At 41.5% G+C, this 16,278-nt stretch overlaps 1 protein-coding gene across 1 annotated transcript in view; it reads right to left on the bottom strand.

Annotated features, from left to right (window-relative positions):
- The window catches only part of PLXNC1 (plexin C1), a 243,579-nt gene that overhangs the window by 36,600 nt on the left and 190,701 nt on the right, over nt 1-16,278 (bottom strand). Inside the window, exons 22-23 of the mRNA XM_001370068.4 lie at nt 5,325-5,502; nt 1,225-1,328 (exon numbers count right to left, since the gene is read on the bottom strand). Of these exons, the coding sequence (XP_001370105.2) occupies nt 1,225-1,328; nt 5,325-5,502 (282 nt within the window). The remainder of the gene's footprint in view (nt 1-1,224; nt 1,329-5,324; nt 5,503-16,278) is intronic.

Genomic DNA, 16,278 nt, shown 5'->3' with positions numbered 1-16,278 from the left:
GCTAGAATATAAGCTCTTTGCTTGGGAATTTCTCCAACCACTCTGGAAAGCAATTGGGAACCACAACCCTAAAAGACACTCAACAAGGTCTACCCTCCAGGCCCCAAAGAGATAAAAAAGGGAAGAAAAAAACTCATATATTCAAAAAATATTTCCAACAGCCCTTTTTGTTGTAGGAAAGAACTGCAAACAAAGTGAGTGTCCCATTACGTGGAGAATGACTTCATGAATTAGGACGCATGAATATATTTGAATATTATGGTGCTGTAAGAAATGATGGAAAAGCAACCTGGGAAGGTGTACATGAACTGACGCAGAGTGAAGAGAACAAGTTATAATAACAACATTAGAAAGGAAAAAAACTGTGAAGGACTTCAGGTCTCTCATCAATGCCACGATCACCCATGATTTGAAGCAGAATGATGCAAGCTAGCCATCTTGATGATGATAGGTTAAAGGGATGGAATGGCACATCTGTTTTCCAACAAAACGGTACCCAATGGGTGGATTTATTTTGTTTGACTAACTTGCTACAAGGAAGGTCTTTTTTTGCCTATGCAGGGAATGGGAAAATGGTAGGGAATGATACATACATACATACATATATATATAAGTATATAAGTATTTATATAATATAAATAAAATAAAGAGAACATTGATGAAACAAAAAACCCAGAGAAGAAAAAAGTTCAGGGGTTGGAACTACCAAATGGAAATGAATAAATATTTCAAAAACAAGGTGCATGTAATCAAAATTCATATTTAAATTCAATCTTCTCTTTCCTTTCATGTTTGTTGATATGTTAGGTTCATAATAATAAAAAGAATGAAAACAAAAAGAAAAGCTCTTTAAGATTAGGATCCCCCCAAAGCTTAGCACAATGCCTAGAACATGGCAGACACTTAGTAAGTGCTTACTAAGAGATTAAAAGAGAAACCCTCTGGTTAAACAGGGAGAGATCAGCACTGATGGAGATTAAAGGGACCAAAGATGAGGAAAAAGAAGAACATGTGTACATATGTGTATGCATGTCTATGAAACTCCCTTCTACTTCTAAATCAATTTGATCATAATGCCTCAGTTTCTCCATCTGAAATGTGAGAAGCATAATGCTTATAACACCACATCCCCTGTTTATAGTGATGTTCACCTGCAATAATGAATAGGAAATATCTCTGATGCCCAAAAGCCACTGGAGTCAATGGAAGCCATCATTGTCTTACCTCATAATGGCCGATGGTATTTAGTTTAGTTATTCCATCCTCCAGAATCACAGAAGAGCTATCTATGTCCAAAAGTTCTTTTTGCCGTGTGCCCAGCTGAAGCTCTGAAAGATACAAAAATCAAGCTTTCCTTCTTTCAAGATTCCAAATGAGAAGAAAAACTGCTCACATGAAACACTACCCTCTTGTTTTCAAGAGTTTTATTTATGATCAAATAGAATAGAAGCAAAAATGGGAAAAAGGTTCATTTGAAGAAGGGAGGATTAAGTGGCTGGCATAGAACAAACTCACAACTCTCTCCTTTTGAGACAATGTTTACTAGCATTTCTGCTGGAAGTGGAACTCTTCTAGCAAGGTATCACAGGTTCTGCGGCTCTTTGAAGGAGAAGAAGACCTCGTGAAGGTCCACATGGACCTTAAACACATGCTTTGAGATTCTTCGGTTTCTGAAACCGAGTTGGGGTGGGATTTCTGGAGGATCCCACTGGATTCATTTGGATTTTTTTTTTAAAGGGGAGACTTAGTCTGAGGTTAGAACATTAACAGGTTTGAAAAAATTTGTCCACACTCAGCAGTGGTGCAGACCCTATCCTGGTCATACTTCTAGTGTGACACGGTAGAAAGAAAGCTGGAAATTGAGAGGATCTGAGGGCCACCCTGCCCCCCAGCCTGGTCCATGAATTTAGCTGGGATGGAGAAAATGACTTTTGTTTTTACTATAGTTGATTTACTTTGTAATCTGATGTAGTTTTATTTTATGCACTTAAAAACATTGTTCAGAGAATGGCCACATAAACTCCACTAGCCCAAGAAGTCTATGATACAGCCTTTGATCCAGACGCAGTTGTCCTCAAATCCAAACTCTGGACTCTTTTCCTGGGACCTCAGGCATGTCTCTTAATTTCCTCATCTATAAAACGACAGATTTGGACTGGAAAACCTCTAGAGTCCCTCCTATTTCTACATCTATAATCTTACATTAGGAGAAGAAAAAAAAAAAGCAAAACACCTGCATATAGCAAGTGTAGAGCAAGTGTAGCATAGAGCACCAGGTCTTGAGTTTACATTCAACCTCAGATACTCAGTAGCTGTGTGGACAAGTCACTTAACCATGTCTGCCTCAGTTTCTTCATCTGCGAAATCTGACCTCAGATACTTCCTAGTTGTGTGACCCTGAGCAAGTCACTTAACCCTGTTTGCCTCAGTTTCCCCAACCATAAAATGACCTAGAGAAAGAAATGGAAAACCACTCCAGGATCTCTGCCAATTAAATCCCAAATGAGATCATGAAAGTTAGACTTGACTATAATGACTAAACAACAACCAGCAATGTCTAGCCAGTATTTACCGTACCTTTGGAAAGGGCTGCCAAATGACTGCCCCAACATTAATGCACCCAGCCACTGATTCCCCAGATCCAAATTTCCTTCTCTGCTCACCACTCCCCTAGGTGGGCTGTTTCACCCTATGAGAACATGAATGCTCCTATGGCTCCCTGTGGGATTGCTGTAAGCTGACGCAAGAACCAGATACTTTGGGGTTTGGGATTCTTTTTTTTTTTTTTAATGCTAAGTGGGCAGTGAGAAAGAGCTGGAGGCAGTAGATAGGGAGGAGGCTCCCCAGCTCAGGAAGATCAGAGTTCAAGTGCTACTGTGACATGCTGGCTACATGCCTTTAGGTGAGTCACAATCTCTCAGAGCCACAGGTAGCTCTCACGCAATTAAGTTCCAGTTGTTCCTCAGTGATGTCTAACTCTCTGGGATCCTTTTTGGAGTTTTCTTGGCAAAGATTCTGAAGTGATTTACCATTTTCTTCACCAGCTCAATTTACAGATGAGGAAACTAAGGCAAACCGGGTTAAGTGACTTACCCGAGATCACATAGCTAGTAAGTTTCTGAGGTCAGATTTGAACGCATGAAGATGAGTCTGTCTGGATCCAAGGCCAGTGCTCTATGCACTGTTCCATCTAGCTGCCCATATAGAGGCCTCTTTACATGGATAGGTAGACAGGAAGATTAGATAGATTGATAGATAGGTGTATGTATACATATATACTGACTACAAAGAAATGTATATATCTATCTCTATTATCTGTACATGCACATATGTCTGTCTGTGTCTATCTGTCTCTCCTCTATCTATCTATCTATCTATCTATCTATCTATCTATCTATCTATCTATCTGTCTGTCTGTCTGACTGTCTGTCTATCTATCTATCTATTCATCCATCTATGCGTCTATCTATCCATCTGCTGGCTCTTCTATATACCTATCAATTATCTATCTATCTATCTGTCTATGTCTATCGGTCTGTCTTCTTTCTATCATCTATCTAACTCTCTGACTCTTCTATCTATCTCTGTATCTGTTTGTCTGTTTATCCGTCTACCTATCAATTATCCATCTACCTATCAATCTATCCATCCGTCCATCCATCTATCTATCTATCTATCTATCTATCTATCTATCTATCTATCTGTCTGTCTGTCTGTCTGTCTGTCTGTCTGTCTGTCTGTCTATCTATCTGTCTGTCTGTCTGTTTATCTGTCTGTCTGTTTTTTCTTTCTATGTTTATCTGTTTGTCTGTCTACCTATCAATTATCTGTCTATCTGTCTGTCTGTCTGTCTGTCCATCCATCCATTTGTCTGTCTATCTATCCATCCATCCCTCCATTGGTTTGGCAGGGCATGGGTACTAAATAAATGACTGATGCATTGATTCTGAGGCCAGCTCTCTACCATCCACTGTAAGATGGCGCCTCTCTCACTACCTGATTTTCGTTGTCTACCCTGCTTTCTGTCTACCTTGGACCCACAAGTGAACATGGTTCTTCATGGATTTGCTCAGGCTCCCAATGCTACCCAGGGGCCTCTGACTAAACCTTGTGACTAATCTTGGGGGGACTGCTAGAATTTTTCATTGTTGTTTTTTTAATTGTGTGCTTAGCAAAGCATGAGGGCTGTATCCTGAGAAGACATGAGACTTGTTACCCACTTGGAGCTATGATTTCTTAGCCTCCCTTCTTCTGTACTCCATTATCTCCTTGAAAATCCTCTGGCAGTCTCCAGGGGATTACCACATAGAGATGAACTTAAAAATGTTTATGAACATTTGAGGGAAGCAGGTCCCGGTTACTTTGCTCACGCATATGTTCTTGGTTTCAGTGTACCAATAAGAGCCCGAAAATGAATTCACAGCAGATGCTACTTTATGTAGGAGGAAGGCAGAGGAGATACTTAATGCTGTATTTGATTAACAAAAAAAAAAAGGAAAACTAGGAACAAGAATGCCCTTCCCTAACATGCTGGTTAGAGCTAACTAACTGGGTAGTGCTGGGATACCTGCGAACAATTCGGTTCCCAATGTCACAACACACCCATCAAAGACATACATAGGAAATACCCGAAGAGTGCACTGCACTCTTAATATTAATATTTTTTAATGCAAAACAAATGCAATATGTCAGTATCAGAAAGATACTTAAGAATCTGATGTTACAGAGGACATTTTTTTTAAGGCCCTTACTTTCCATCTTAGAATCAATACTGTGTATTAGTTTCCAGGCAGAAGAATAGGAAGGGCTTGGCAATGGGGGTTAAGGGACTTGCCCAGGGTCACAAAATTAGGAAGTGTCTGGGGCTAGATTTAAACTCAGGACCTCCCATCTCTAGGCCTGGCTCTCAATTCACAGAGCCACCTAGCCCCCTTCCCCTCCCAGATATTTATTGAGGAAAAAAAAGGAGGGGGGAGCAGCTGGGTGGCTAAGTGGTTTGATAGCCAGGCCTAGAGATGGGAGGTCCTGAGTTTAAATCTAGCCCCAGACACTTCCTAGTTGTTTGACCTTGAGTCAGTCACTTAACCCCCATTGCCCAGCCCTTACCATTCTTCTGCCTTGGAACCAATATATAGTATTGATTCTAAGGTGGAAAGTAAGGGCTTAATGAAAAAAAAAAATAGGATTTCTCTTCTCCCTGTTTCTCCAAGAGGAATTGTTGCCCTCAGTCAACTCTTCTCCACAACAATCTATGCATGAGGAAAGAAGGTTTGTGAATGGGAGAGGAAGGGGATAAAACTCTTCCATTCCCTCCACTAGCTTACCCAGGCCAATTTCATTGAGCTGGAGCCCATAGAGAGAGCCGTTCTTGCTTAAAAATGCTTGAAAGATCTTCTCCTTGGCTTGTCCTATAGTATCGCAGTCTAGGACGTTGACGGCAATACTTCGACAGACATCAGCGCTCTCATTCTCTGGGATTTTTTCAAACACAGCATTGAGTGCCTAAAAGGATGTAAACACCATATTTCAAAGACTATTCGATAACTGAATTCATAAGCAAAACAAACCTTTGTAATTCTCAGCAATACCTTTGACAGCCTATTAGTAAACATTGTATCACACTGCATTACCATTAATCTTTCTTTCCATAATTTGTTCTTTTCAGGGATAAAGGTAAGAAAACATCCCCCCTCCCAAAAATGGAAACATTCTCAAAACTATGTGCAAATAAATATTTTTAAATCATGGTTTCTTTTATATCAATCTCAAAAAAAGGGCTGGGAGGAAAATATTCACAGTAAATTTGGGAAATCTCACAATCCTCCACCTCTCCTCCTTTTCAAATGAATGTGAAATTTTCCCTTCATATTGATGAGATGAGTAAAAGGAGAGGTAGGGAAATCAGAGGGCTTTGATTTTTAATAAACAATGTTCATAATGATATAGGAGTCATCCTTTTCTACACAAGCTTTGGGTTGTGGTTTCAGTCATTTCAATCATGTCTGGAAGCTGGCGGAGTAACCAGAGCAGCCCCATGTTACCATGAGAATCTTCTTTGACCAAGATTAAAAGATCACCACAAAATGAATACAGGAGTGAAAAAACCAATAAGGAGACAGGGTGAAACAACTTTCAAGAAAAGAAAAATCTAAAAGGTAGACAGAGAACATTTGGGGGCACTGGGGTGAGAGGAGAGCAGAAGCAGCAAGAGACTGTAGTAAGGAGGGAAGAACAAGCCAAGAATGAGCCATACCCTGCCTCCCCACATATGCTGTCACAGGTTCAGAACCTATGCCCAAGCCAACATTCAGATCCTGAGATACTGCCTGGTCAAATAATGGTACAACCCAACCTATACCCTTTGAAATTTCAAACCTGTGGAGAGGTCCAGAGTCCTAGCCCAGAGCAGTCTGTGCTGAAGTGGGTTGATCTGTGTGGGCCAAGAGCAATAGCAGGAATCCCAGTCTGGGCTTGGGATGAGGACATTGTTCACACTTTGTAGTGAAGACACAGTTCACAGGCCCCTCCCACCCCCCAGCCCCATCCTCCATATTTTTGCCCAAAACTAAGGGTGGAGCTCCAGGACAGGGTAATCAAGGGCTTGCCTTACTAGATCAAGTACACAGTGAGGCCCAAAACTTGAGCCTAAAAGTCTAGGGCTAGAATTCAATCAGGTTCAGAGTGAGATCAAAAGCTTATGCCTAAGTCTGAGGCAAGTCCTTAAGCCATAAGCATTTCAAGGGTCAATTGATCAGCAGGGGAAGGGGCTCTCAGACCATCACATCAGCCTCCAAGAACTGGAAGTGGTTAAAACCCAGAAAGCAAGCTGAGAATAACATAAAGGAAGGACTGAAGTCTAAGAGGATACCTCAGCTTCTGCAAGAGAAGAAAACCCAGAGACTTTCTGAACATAAAAAAAGCCTGGAGTGGCTGCAAAGATTCCAGCAGCAGTGGGGGATGGGCTGAGAAGATTTGCAATCCTGAGGAAAGAAACCCAGAGAGAGGCAGTTGGAGCCAGAGACTCTGGCTTTGAGACTGCTACTGAGAAGATCCAGTCTTTGGTTGGGGCTTGATCCCAAGAAAAGCTTTCTTTCATTAACTCCTGATCTCTACTTTCCCCCAAGCACCCAACAAGTAGAAAGAGACTGAAAAAGAAAAGAGTCCACAAGAAGAATCATCACAGTCTCCTCACCTGAACTGAGGCAGCTGCTGGGCAGGGCTAAAGCCAGGGTTCATCACTCTGAATCCCTCAGGGGCTTGAGGCCATTAATCCCAAGTCACCTCAACTTTGGGGGAAGGGTTTAGACAGCTAGGGACTCCTCCTTCCTCTTCCCCCTTGCCTCAATCTACCAGCCTTCATCCTTCCCAACTTCATCCTACATCCCTGTCACATTAGGATAAATTTTGTTATCCACTACAATTGGCTGAAGACTGAATAAAGGGCAATTATAACTGGGGGGGGAAGGGGGAGTGAGGTGATCTCTCCTCCCCTAAAGAAAGAACTTTGCTCTGTAGGAATAGCTTAGCTGTGGGGAGTAACAAGGCAAGTTTAGTGAGGGGTCATCACAGACTGAAGGCTGAAGGGGGGAAAAGCAAAGACTCATCTTCCTTCTCTATCCTGGCCAAACTTTAATATCAGATACCCCTCTTTTGCTTTGCCTTGAGGGGGAGAGGACTCCATTTATTCTCTCTCTCTCTCTCTCTCTCTCTCTCTCTCTCTCTCTCTCTCTCTCTCTCTCTCTCTCTCTCTCTCTCTCTCTCTCTCTCTCTCTCTCCCTCTCTCCCTCTCTCTCTCTCTCTCTCTCCCAAATACACTCCTTTATTACACTTCCCAGAAAATAGAGCCTACTTATAATTAGATAGGAAAAATGAGCAAACAACAACAAAAGCACCTAACTCTAAAGAATTTTTATGGAGACAAAGAGCAAGGTACAGACACTGAAGAGGGCAGTGAAAGCAAAAGAAACACACAAAGTCCAAAGAAAAATATGGATTGGACATAGATTCTTGAAGATTTAAAAAAAAAAGACTTCAACCATGTTTGATTCTTTATGACCGACTTTGGGGTTTTCTTGGCAAAGACACTGGGTTTGGAGTAGTTTGTTATTTCCTTCTCCAGATCATTTTTATAGATAAGGAAACTGAGGTAAATAGGGTTAAATGATTTACCCAGGGTCACACAGCTAGGAAAATTCTGATTCCAGATTGGAAATCAGGATGTTGAGTTTTTCTGACTCTAGGACTAGAGTCTATTCTCTGTGCCACCAAGATTCGTATCCACAGAAATCTTTTTTTAAACCCTTGTTTTCCACTGTAGTATCAATCTTGAAACAGAATAATGAAAAGAGCTAGGAAGTCTGGGTTAAGTGACTAGCCCAAGGTCACACAGTTAGGAAGTATCTGAAATCACATTTTAATCCAGGTCCTCCTGAATCCAGGCCTGGTGCTCTATTCAATATGCCACCTAGTTGTCCCATATTCACAGCATTTTAAGGGGTCTCACAAAAACCTTAAAGAGATTCTTATTCTATGACCACATCCCATGATTAGTTAGGAAGCATTTATTTCTATGTTAAATTCAGAAAACATAAAGAAAGGTTCCCTGCTTTAAGGAATTGGAAGTTTAGGGTGGTGGTAGGGGAGGAATGTGGGAAAAAAAAGCATATAACATGCACATACTATGTACTAACATAATATGCAAGATAAAATGGAGATGATAAACTCCAGTGGCTCCATATCACCCTCAGAATCAAATATAATATCCTGTCTTAACAAAAATTTTAAAAATCCCCTATTAAAGAATAAAAGTACATAACCACTTTTGGGGTAACCTGTATGTGTTCCCCACCAAATCTGGCCTCAGATACTTCCTAACTGTGTGACTCTAATTGGGGGTGGGTGGGTAGGGAAAGAAACAGAGACAGAAAAAGACAGATGAGAGAGAGAGAGAGAGAGAGAGAGAGAGAGAGAGAGAGAGAGAGAGAGAGAGAGAGAGAGAGAGAGAGAGAGAGAGAGAGCGCGAGAGAGCGCGAGAGAGCGCGAGAGAGCTCTCCTTGAGGGCAGGGACTGTTCCTCTTATCTTTGCATCCTCAGTTTGTTGAGGGTAGCAGCTGACACACAGCACTTGGTAAATGCTCCTTGATAGCATGACAGATCCCAGCTGGTGACCTGGGAATGTCAGTCACTTAACTACTCAGTGCCTCTAAGCAGCTCCCAAAGACTTGAAATGACATAGAAGGCATCGATCTGCATTGGTGGAGGGAGGTTCTCATCTGAAATTCCCCATTCCACTAACATTACATATCTGGCCAAAAAAAAGAAAAAAAATAATCTTGCTTTAAATTCTTCCAGTAGAAAAAGCAACCCGAAGGAGGTTTGTAAAGCCCTTTATCTCGTTTTATCCTCCTCGCATCCCTGGGCAGCAGAACTAGACAAACAAAAAATTTATCTCCTGGAGGTCCTGAGGGGGAATTGGTTTGGTGAACAGATAAAGAATATTTTATAATAATCCTATTAGAATTCTAGAGCTAGGAGGAAACTTAAAGATCTTTTAATCCAAAAGGGCATTTTCCAAGGCTCTCTCTTTTCATAGGTGAGAACTGAGTCCTAAAATAGTGAATTGATTTAAGTTAAGCTCAGGATCACCAAAAGGGCAGCTAGCTTGCCCCATAGTGCACAAAGCCCTGGACATGGAGTCAGAAAGGTTCATCTTCCTGCATTTAAATCCAGTCTAAGGCAATTACTGACTGTGTGACCTTGGGCAAATCACTTCACCCTATTTGCCTCAGTTTCCATGTCTGTCAAATGAGCTGGAGAAGGAAATGGCAAAACACCAAAATAGGGCCACAAAGAGACACAATTGATGATGAATGAACAACAACCACAGAACAGAATCAGACATATATTTAAGGTGGCTAGGTGACACAGTGGTTAGAGCAGTGAGTTGGCTTCGAATCAGGGAGACTCATCTTCATGAGTTCAAATCTGACCTCTGACATGTATAGACACTGTGTATTGGTTCTAAGGCAGAAGAGTGGGTGGGGGTTAGGTGACTTGCCCAGGGTCACAAACAGGTCTGTTTCCTTTGCACATGTCTGTTGAAGGTCATATTCTCAAATAATTAAATCTTGATCTTTGCTGCAGCCCTTCCTAAATCCTGTTACTCTGAGTAGGGTGGAGATTGTAAGTTCTAAGACCTGGTTCTGTCATTCCAAGTATCTCTATTGTATCAATTCTAAAATCAATCATGACTCAAAGAACTTCCTGTTCTATGCTTAAGCATAGGTCAAAGCCCTTTCCATTGTTTAGCAAAAGGTTTCTGTCCTAAAGTAGTCTTAAGTAGGGAGGAGAAGGATCCTCCCATGCCAAGGAGTTTCACATTCCAATAGAGTTCTTACTATCAGTAGGAAATTTTTTCACGTATGAAATTTCCCAATGGGGAAATTTCCAACATTCATAAGTCTAAGAAATTTTAAGGTTTACAGTCACATAGCCAGGAAGTGTCTGAGGCCAGATTTACTCACTTAAGTGATAAGTCACCTAACTCTGTTTGCCTCAGTTTCTTCATCTAGAAAATGAACTGGAGGAGGGAATGGCAAACAACTCCAAACCCAGTATCTCTACCAAGAAAACCCCAAATAGGGTCACAAAGAGTCAGGCATGACCAAACAACAACAACAACAGTAGGGTCACGAAGCTACAAAGTGGCCATTAGGATTTGAACTTATATCTACTTGCCTTCTAGTCCACTGTCTTCCCTAAACTAACCTCCTCAACCCACCCATTTTATAGTTGATCATTCCAGGTCACAAGGTTAGTGTTTGTATTTGAACTCAGCCTTCCAACTCCCAGATGTCAGGATCAAAACTGGAATGGCGCTGAAACGTGAGCTGGCTCAGCTTAACCTCTCATTGAAAGGACAAAGAAACTGCAACTCAGAAGAGGAAGAGACTGACCCAAAGTCAAACAGTGAATCAATTCATCATGATTTCTAAAACTGCCATTACAGGCAAAACTCCTTCCCTCCATATGATGACCACTAAGTTTTCTTCGATTTCTCTCATTTTTGCATCTAGGCTCTTCTTCATGGACAGCAGTGCCACAGTGGAAACAAGGAAATGATTTAGATGATCCTTATGGGGGGGGGGGGGGGGGAAGGGATGTGACACTCTGTGATCCCAGAGCACCAGACTCAGGAGAATCAAATCTTGATTTCTGAGTCCAAGCTCCACCAGCTAGGTAGGACCTGTGAGTCCTTGGGTTTCCCCATCAGTAAAATGGGTATAACAATACTTTTACACCTGTCTAATTCACAGGGCTGTTTTGAATCCAATGAGATGATGCAGAGATTGCTTTGTAACCATAAAATTCTATGAGATGCTATTATGGGGACATAGCAGGAGAGTTTTTTTAGCTATACTATCTCATGAAGGGAAAGAAAGGCGATGGGAAGAAGCATTTAGATAGCACCTACTATATACCAAGGACTGTGCTGAGTGTTGGACTCTGCTAAGATGGAGAGAGAGCACTGGGCATGAAGACAGGTTCAAATCCCAATGGCCACTTTCTAGCTTGGTGACCCTGGGCTTTACTTAAGACATTTAATTCTGTAGGACTGTTTCTCACCTGTGAAAGGAAGGGGTTTAGACTCAGTGGCCTTTAATGGAAATTCCAAGCCCATCCCATGAACGCGTCCTTGGGGACACAGAAATCTTGAAGCTTCCCTCCAAGCTGTGTGGAGGGTTTCTGTTCTGATTTCCCCAGCTGATGTTTTCTCCACATTCTGAAGTTACTTTGCATTTATTCAAATACATTTTCATTTAGTCATACAGTGCATGGACTAAGGAAGATGTCAAGGGTGTGTGTGAAGGGATAGTTTTCACCCAGGGGATTGCTGGTAAATATTTAACAACCAGATCTCCATGGGAAAAAAAAATTACACATTTTAAAGTTTAACTTTCATTCTTAAAAGTTTCTCCATCACTTTCTTAATTCTAAACAATCAACAAAATCAATCGTCCCATGATTTGTAACGTCTGCACATTTCTCAGGTGTAAATGCTCAACTGGAAAATGTAATCGTCTCTAAGTGTCCTTGGAGATGGAGATACAAAAACAAAAATGACAGCTCCTGCCCTCAGGGAGGGAAACTCTTGCCTTTACAGTCATTGGGGGATATAACATGTGTATGTAAGCGAAGACAGACTAAATACTCTTCCCAACATTACTCAATCCTAATCTTGTTCTTTTCCCCACTATCAGTCCTGGGGTACCTTTGGGTTACAAAGAGTTTCCTTGAGTGGTTGGCCCATTAATACACCAATTCTGACACTATGCTCTCCTACATTCCTTTTGGTTTAGAAATCTATGATTCTGGGAGAATCTGAATCCTAAAATGTCAGAAAATTAAATTGTCAAAAATTATTTCTATATATAACTGAACAAATAAAAAAAAATAAACATATCTATGAGGCTGGAGCATCTAGATGGCAGGTCTGGAGTCATAGGGAACTGGGTTCAAATGTAGACACAAACATTTCCTAACTGTGTGACCCTGGTGGAGTCACTTAACCCCCATTGCCTAGCCTTTACTACTCTTCTGCCTTGGAACCAATACACAGTATTGATTTCTAGTAAGAGTTTTAAAAAAAATTAATTAACCATTGGAGACCGTGACTCTATAATGGCAGGCTCTATAATAGCAAGATGATGTTTGATCTACCTGCTCCCAATGGGGCTTCATGAATGTCTCTTCTCATTTCAGGGACTCAGTCGCCTTTTAGACAGATTGGAAGTAATGACTGTGCAGCTATCTCCAAGGGCTTCACAAAGATAAAAATGAATCTAAATCGCCTTTTCAGGACAGAGCCCTAGTGATCAGAGTGCCTTTAAATGGTCTTAAAGCTATTTTAAAAATAACAACAACATTCTGTTAGTACCTAACGGGCACGATTGCCTTAGTTCATGCATGCCTTTGTAGGCAATAAATGTCCTCTTCAAAAATCAGACCAAAAAAAATCTTAATAGGATGTAAAATAATGTAGAGTTTCGGCAGCTTACTGAGTAGGGGAATAAAGGGTGCGTGTGTGTGTGGGAAATAACATTTCTTTAAGTCCCCAGGGAATATTGAGAGTAAATTCAGACACAAATTGATTTATGTTCATTTTTATGCTACTAACACTTAAAGCTCAAATAGCAATTCCTTTAAGCACAAATGTATGAAAAGAGGCAGATGGGGGACATTAGAAAAAGCCAGAGAGAAGACCCTGAATGGAGGCAAAAGATCAGACACAGGTTGAGAGCTGGAAGGAATATTAGAGGCCAGGAGTCCAACTCCCTTGATTTACACAGTCACAAGACTTGCTCAAGGTCATTCAGAGCATAATAAGTAAGTATCTGGGTTTGGATTTGAACCTAGGTCTTCCCAACTTTAAGGTCACTCCTCAGTTCACTACAGTATGCTACCTCTTGGTTGTTAACAATGGCCCCACAGTACAAGAGTACTGATGCTGTAGCTCTGCTAAGCCTAAGAAAAGTTGTGAAGGGCCTAGGTATGCTTGTATAATATTTGTTAAATAATGGGGGGTCCAATATTGTGCCCAGTTTTCAATTTCCACAAAGGGTCTTGGAATGTATTAACTGTATAAAACAAGGTCCAGTATGTGGTGAATCTCCCTCAAATACTCTAACCTCCCAATTTCTCATTTTCCATGGCCCAACAACAGGGATAGTCATACCCTTGTTCTTGCCATCACCCAAAAATATTCTTAAGCTCTGAAATTCCTTTCTCTAATCATACATAATCTGTTGTCATTCTACCTTCACCCTAAACCCAATTTCCTGTCCTCACAGTAACCTCCATTTCCTTGACCACCCAGTTCTCATGAGGCCATCACAACTTCACTGATGGTTTCCTTCCCCATCTTGGATGCCTTGGTGAATTGGTTCATCTCCATATTGACCTCTTCTCTCAAGTCCCTTGCCCCTTTGGCCTAGAGAAGATTTTGTCCTTCCAAACACCAGCCTTGGATTATTTCCACCATTTGCTGTTGCCTTCATTCCCACTCTACTACTGAACAAAGCTGGAGAAAAATAACGAAACCATGTTGACTGGGTCTACTATGTTATGTTACATAATCTCAACTGGGCCCTCGCTACAAGACAATTCGTTCATATCTCCCACACTGATTCACTAAGTCACTTACCATATTGGCTTTTCATCTACTCTAAAGCCTCCATAGTCCACCCTGTTCACATTATTTCACTGAAAAAACTTAGAGCATTCTGGGAAAAAAAAAACACATTACCCAGAGGCCTCCTGCCACTATCTTCACTCCTGTCTCACACGAAGTGGTCCTTCTCCTTGCCAAAGCAAAGACCTCTACATGCTCTACAAGATTCCATTCCAATTGGCACAGCAGATTGTCCCCTCTATCATCTCCATGCTCTCACTAATATTCAATCTCTTCTGGCTGCTTCCTATGGCCTACAAAATTGCCCCTATCCCCCCCACCCCCCATCCTCAAAAAACCCTCTCCATTCCTGCTAACTATCATCCAATACTCCTTGAGAAGTCCCTCTACAATAGATGCCTTTACTTCCTCTCTCCTCACTGTTTTCTTAATTCTCTATAGCCTGGCTTCTGAGCTCATCATTCAACTGAAAGTGCTCTCTCTCTCCAAAGCCACTAATGATCTCTTAATTGCTAAATCCAACAGCCCTTTCTCAATCCTCATCCTTCTCTCTGCAGCCTCTGACATCCTATCCCTGATCACCTTCTTTTCCCCTGACACTCTCTTCTTCTAAGGTTTCGTGATCCTGTGCTCTCTAGTTCTCCTGCACCTTTCTAACCACTCATCTATCACCTTTGGGAGATCTTCATTCACATCATGATCAGTAATGGCAGGAGCCTCCCCAGGCTCTGTCTGGAGTCCTCTTCACTTCTCTCTCTATCCTATTTCAGTTGGTGATCTCATTATCTTCCATAGTTCTTATTATGAAAGAGGAGTCTTTGTGCAGATGAATCTCAGATCCACTCGTCTAGATGTAATCTCTCTCTTGACCTCCAGTCTCATATCTCCATTGGCAACTGGTTATATATGTTGAACCTGATGCCTCATAGATAGCTGAAATTCATCATATCCAAAACTGAAGTCATTACCTTCTGCCCCAAACTGTCTTTTCTCCTGAACTTTGCTCTTTTTGTCCAGGGTACCTCCATCCTCTCAGTCTTCCAAACTCACAACCTTGGTGTCACCTCAACTCCTCACTCTCTCTCACCCCTCCCCATCAAATCTCTTGCCAAGATCTACTGTTTCTACTTTTTTAACACTCTCATAGAGGCCCCCTTCTCTCCCTTGGCACTGCCATGACCTTGGTACAGACCCTTATCACTTCCCCCCTGGACTATTTCAATAGCCTATTGATTGTCTACCTGCCTCAAGTCTCTCCCATAACAATTCATCCACCACTCCAACGTCCAGTTGATTTCCCCAAAATGCAGATCTAACACTATTAGCCCCTCCCCACATGCTGTAACTCCATTGGCTCCCCATTACCTCCAAGATCAAACAGAAAATCCTAGATTTGGCTTTCAAAAGTCCTTTCTAATCTGCACTCCCACCCCAACACCATTCTAGTCTCTCATACCTTTTTCCCCTCCTGATACTTAATGATCCAAGTACTCTAAGAAGGTTTCACAGAACTAACCATAAAGAATCACATTTGAATTAGTAGTTCCCTGCCTGTCCCCCATTCCAATCTGTTAGACTATAAACTTCGTGAGGGGTAGAGGCTGAATCTTATGTATCTCCTTTAGTAAAAGTTCCTTGCGCTTAGTAGGTGCTCAGTAAAGGTAGTCTGTGAGGAAGAATGGAGAAATATATTTGTCTCTTCAAAGCCACTTGAGATAAATGATCTGTGTTGTTAGTGCAGAAACTCATCAACCATCTGAGATTAAAAAGACATAAGAAGGATGGAGGCCAAGGGGCAGGACCCACAGGCAGAATACAAAAGAGGAGCAGAGTCCTATAAGAATAATGATAGCAAACACTGAAGCCCCAAACAGAAGACTTGCAATGAATGGGAAGGAAAAAAAGGAGAAAGAAATGCTATGGACCAGAAAAAAGATTTTATAAAAAATAGCTATTTAGGAGGCAACAGGAAATCAAAGAAGAGGAAGGACCCTTGCCTAGGTTCTATGTAGCAACACTTTATTCGCCTCCTTTGTCTCATGTTTTCCTAAACCCATTCTTCATCTTCATTGAGATCTCTAGAAGCT

Source organism: Monodelphis domestica, chromosome 5 (assembly GCF_027887165.1).
Source record: "Monodelphis domestica isolate mMonDom1 chromosome 5, mMonDom1.pri, whole genome shotgun sequence".
NCBI lineage: Eukaryota > Metazoa > Chordata > Mammalia > Didelphimorphia > Didelphidae > Monodelphis > Monodelphis domestica.
The sequence above is the reverse complement of the archived record's forward strand: the minus strand, read 5'-3'. Positions and strand labels throughout refer to the sequence as shown.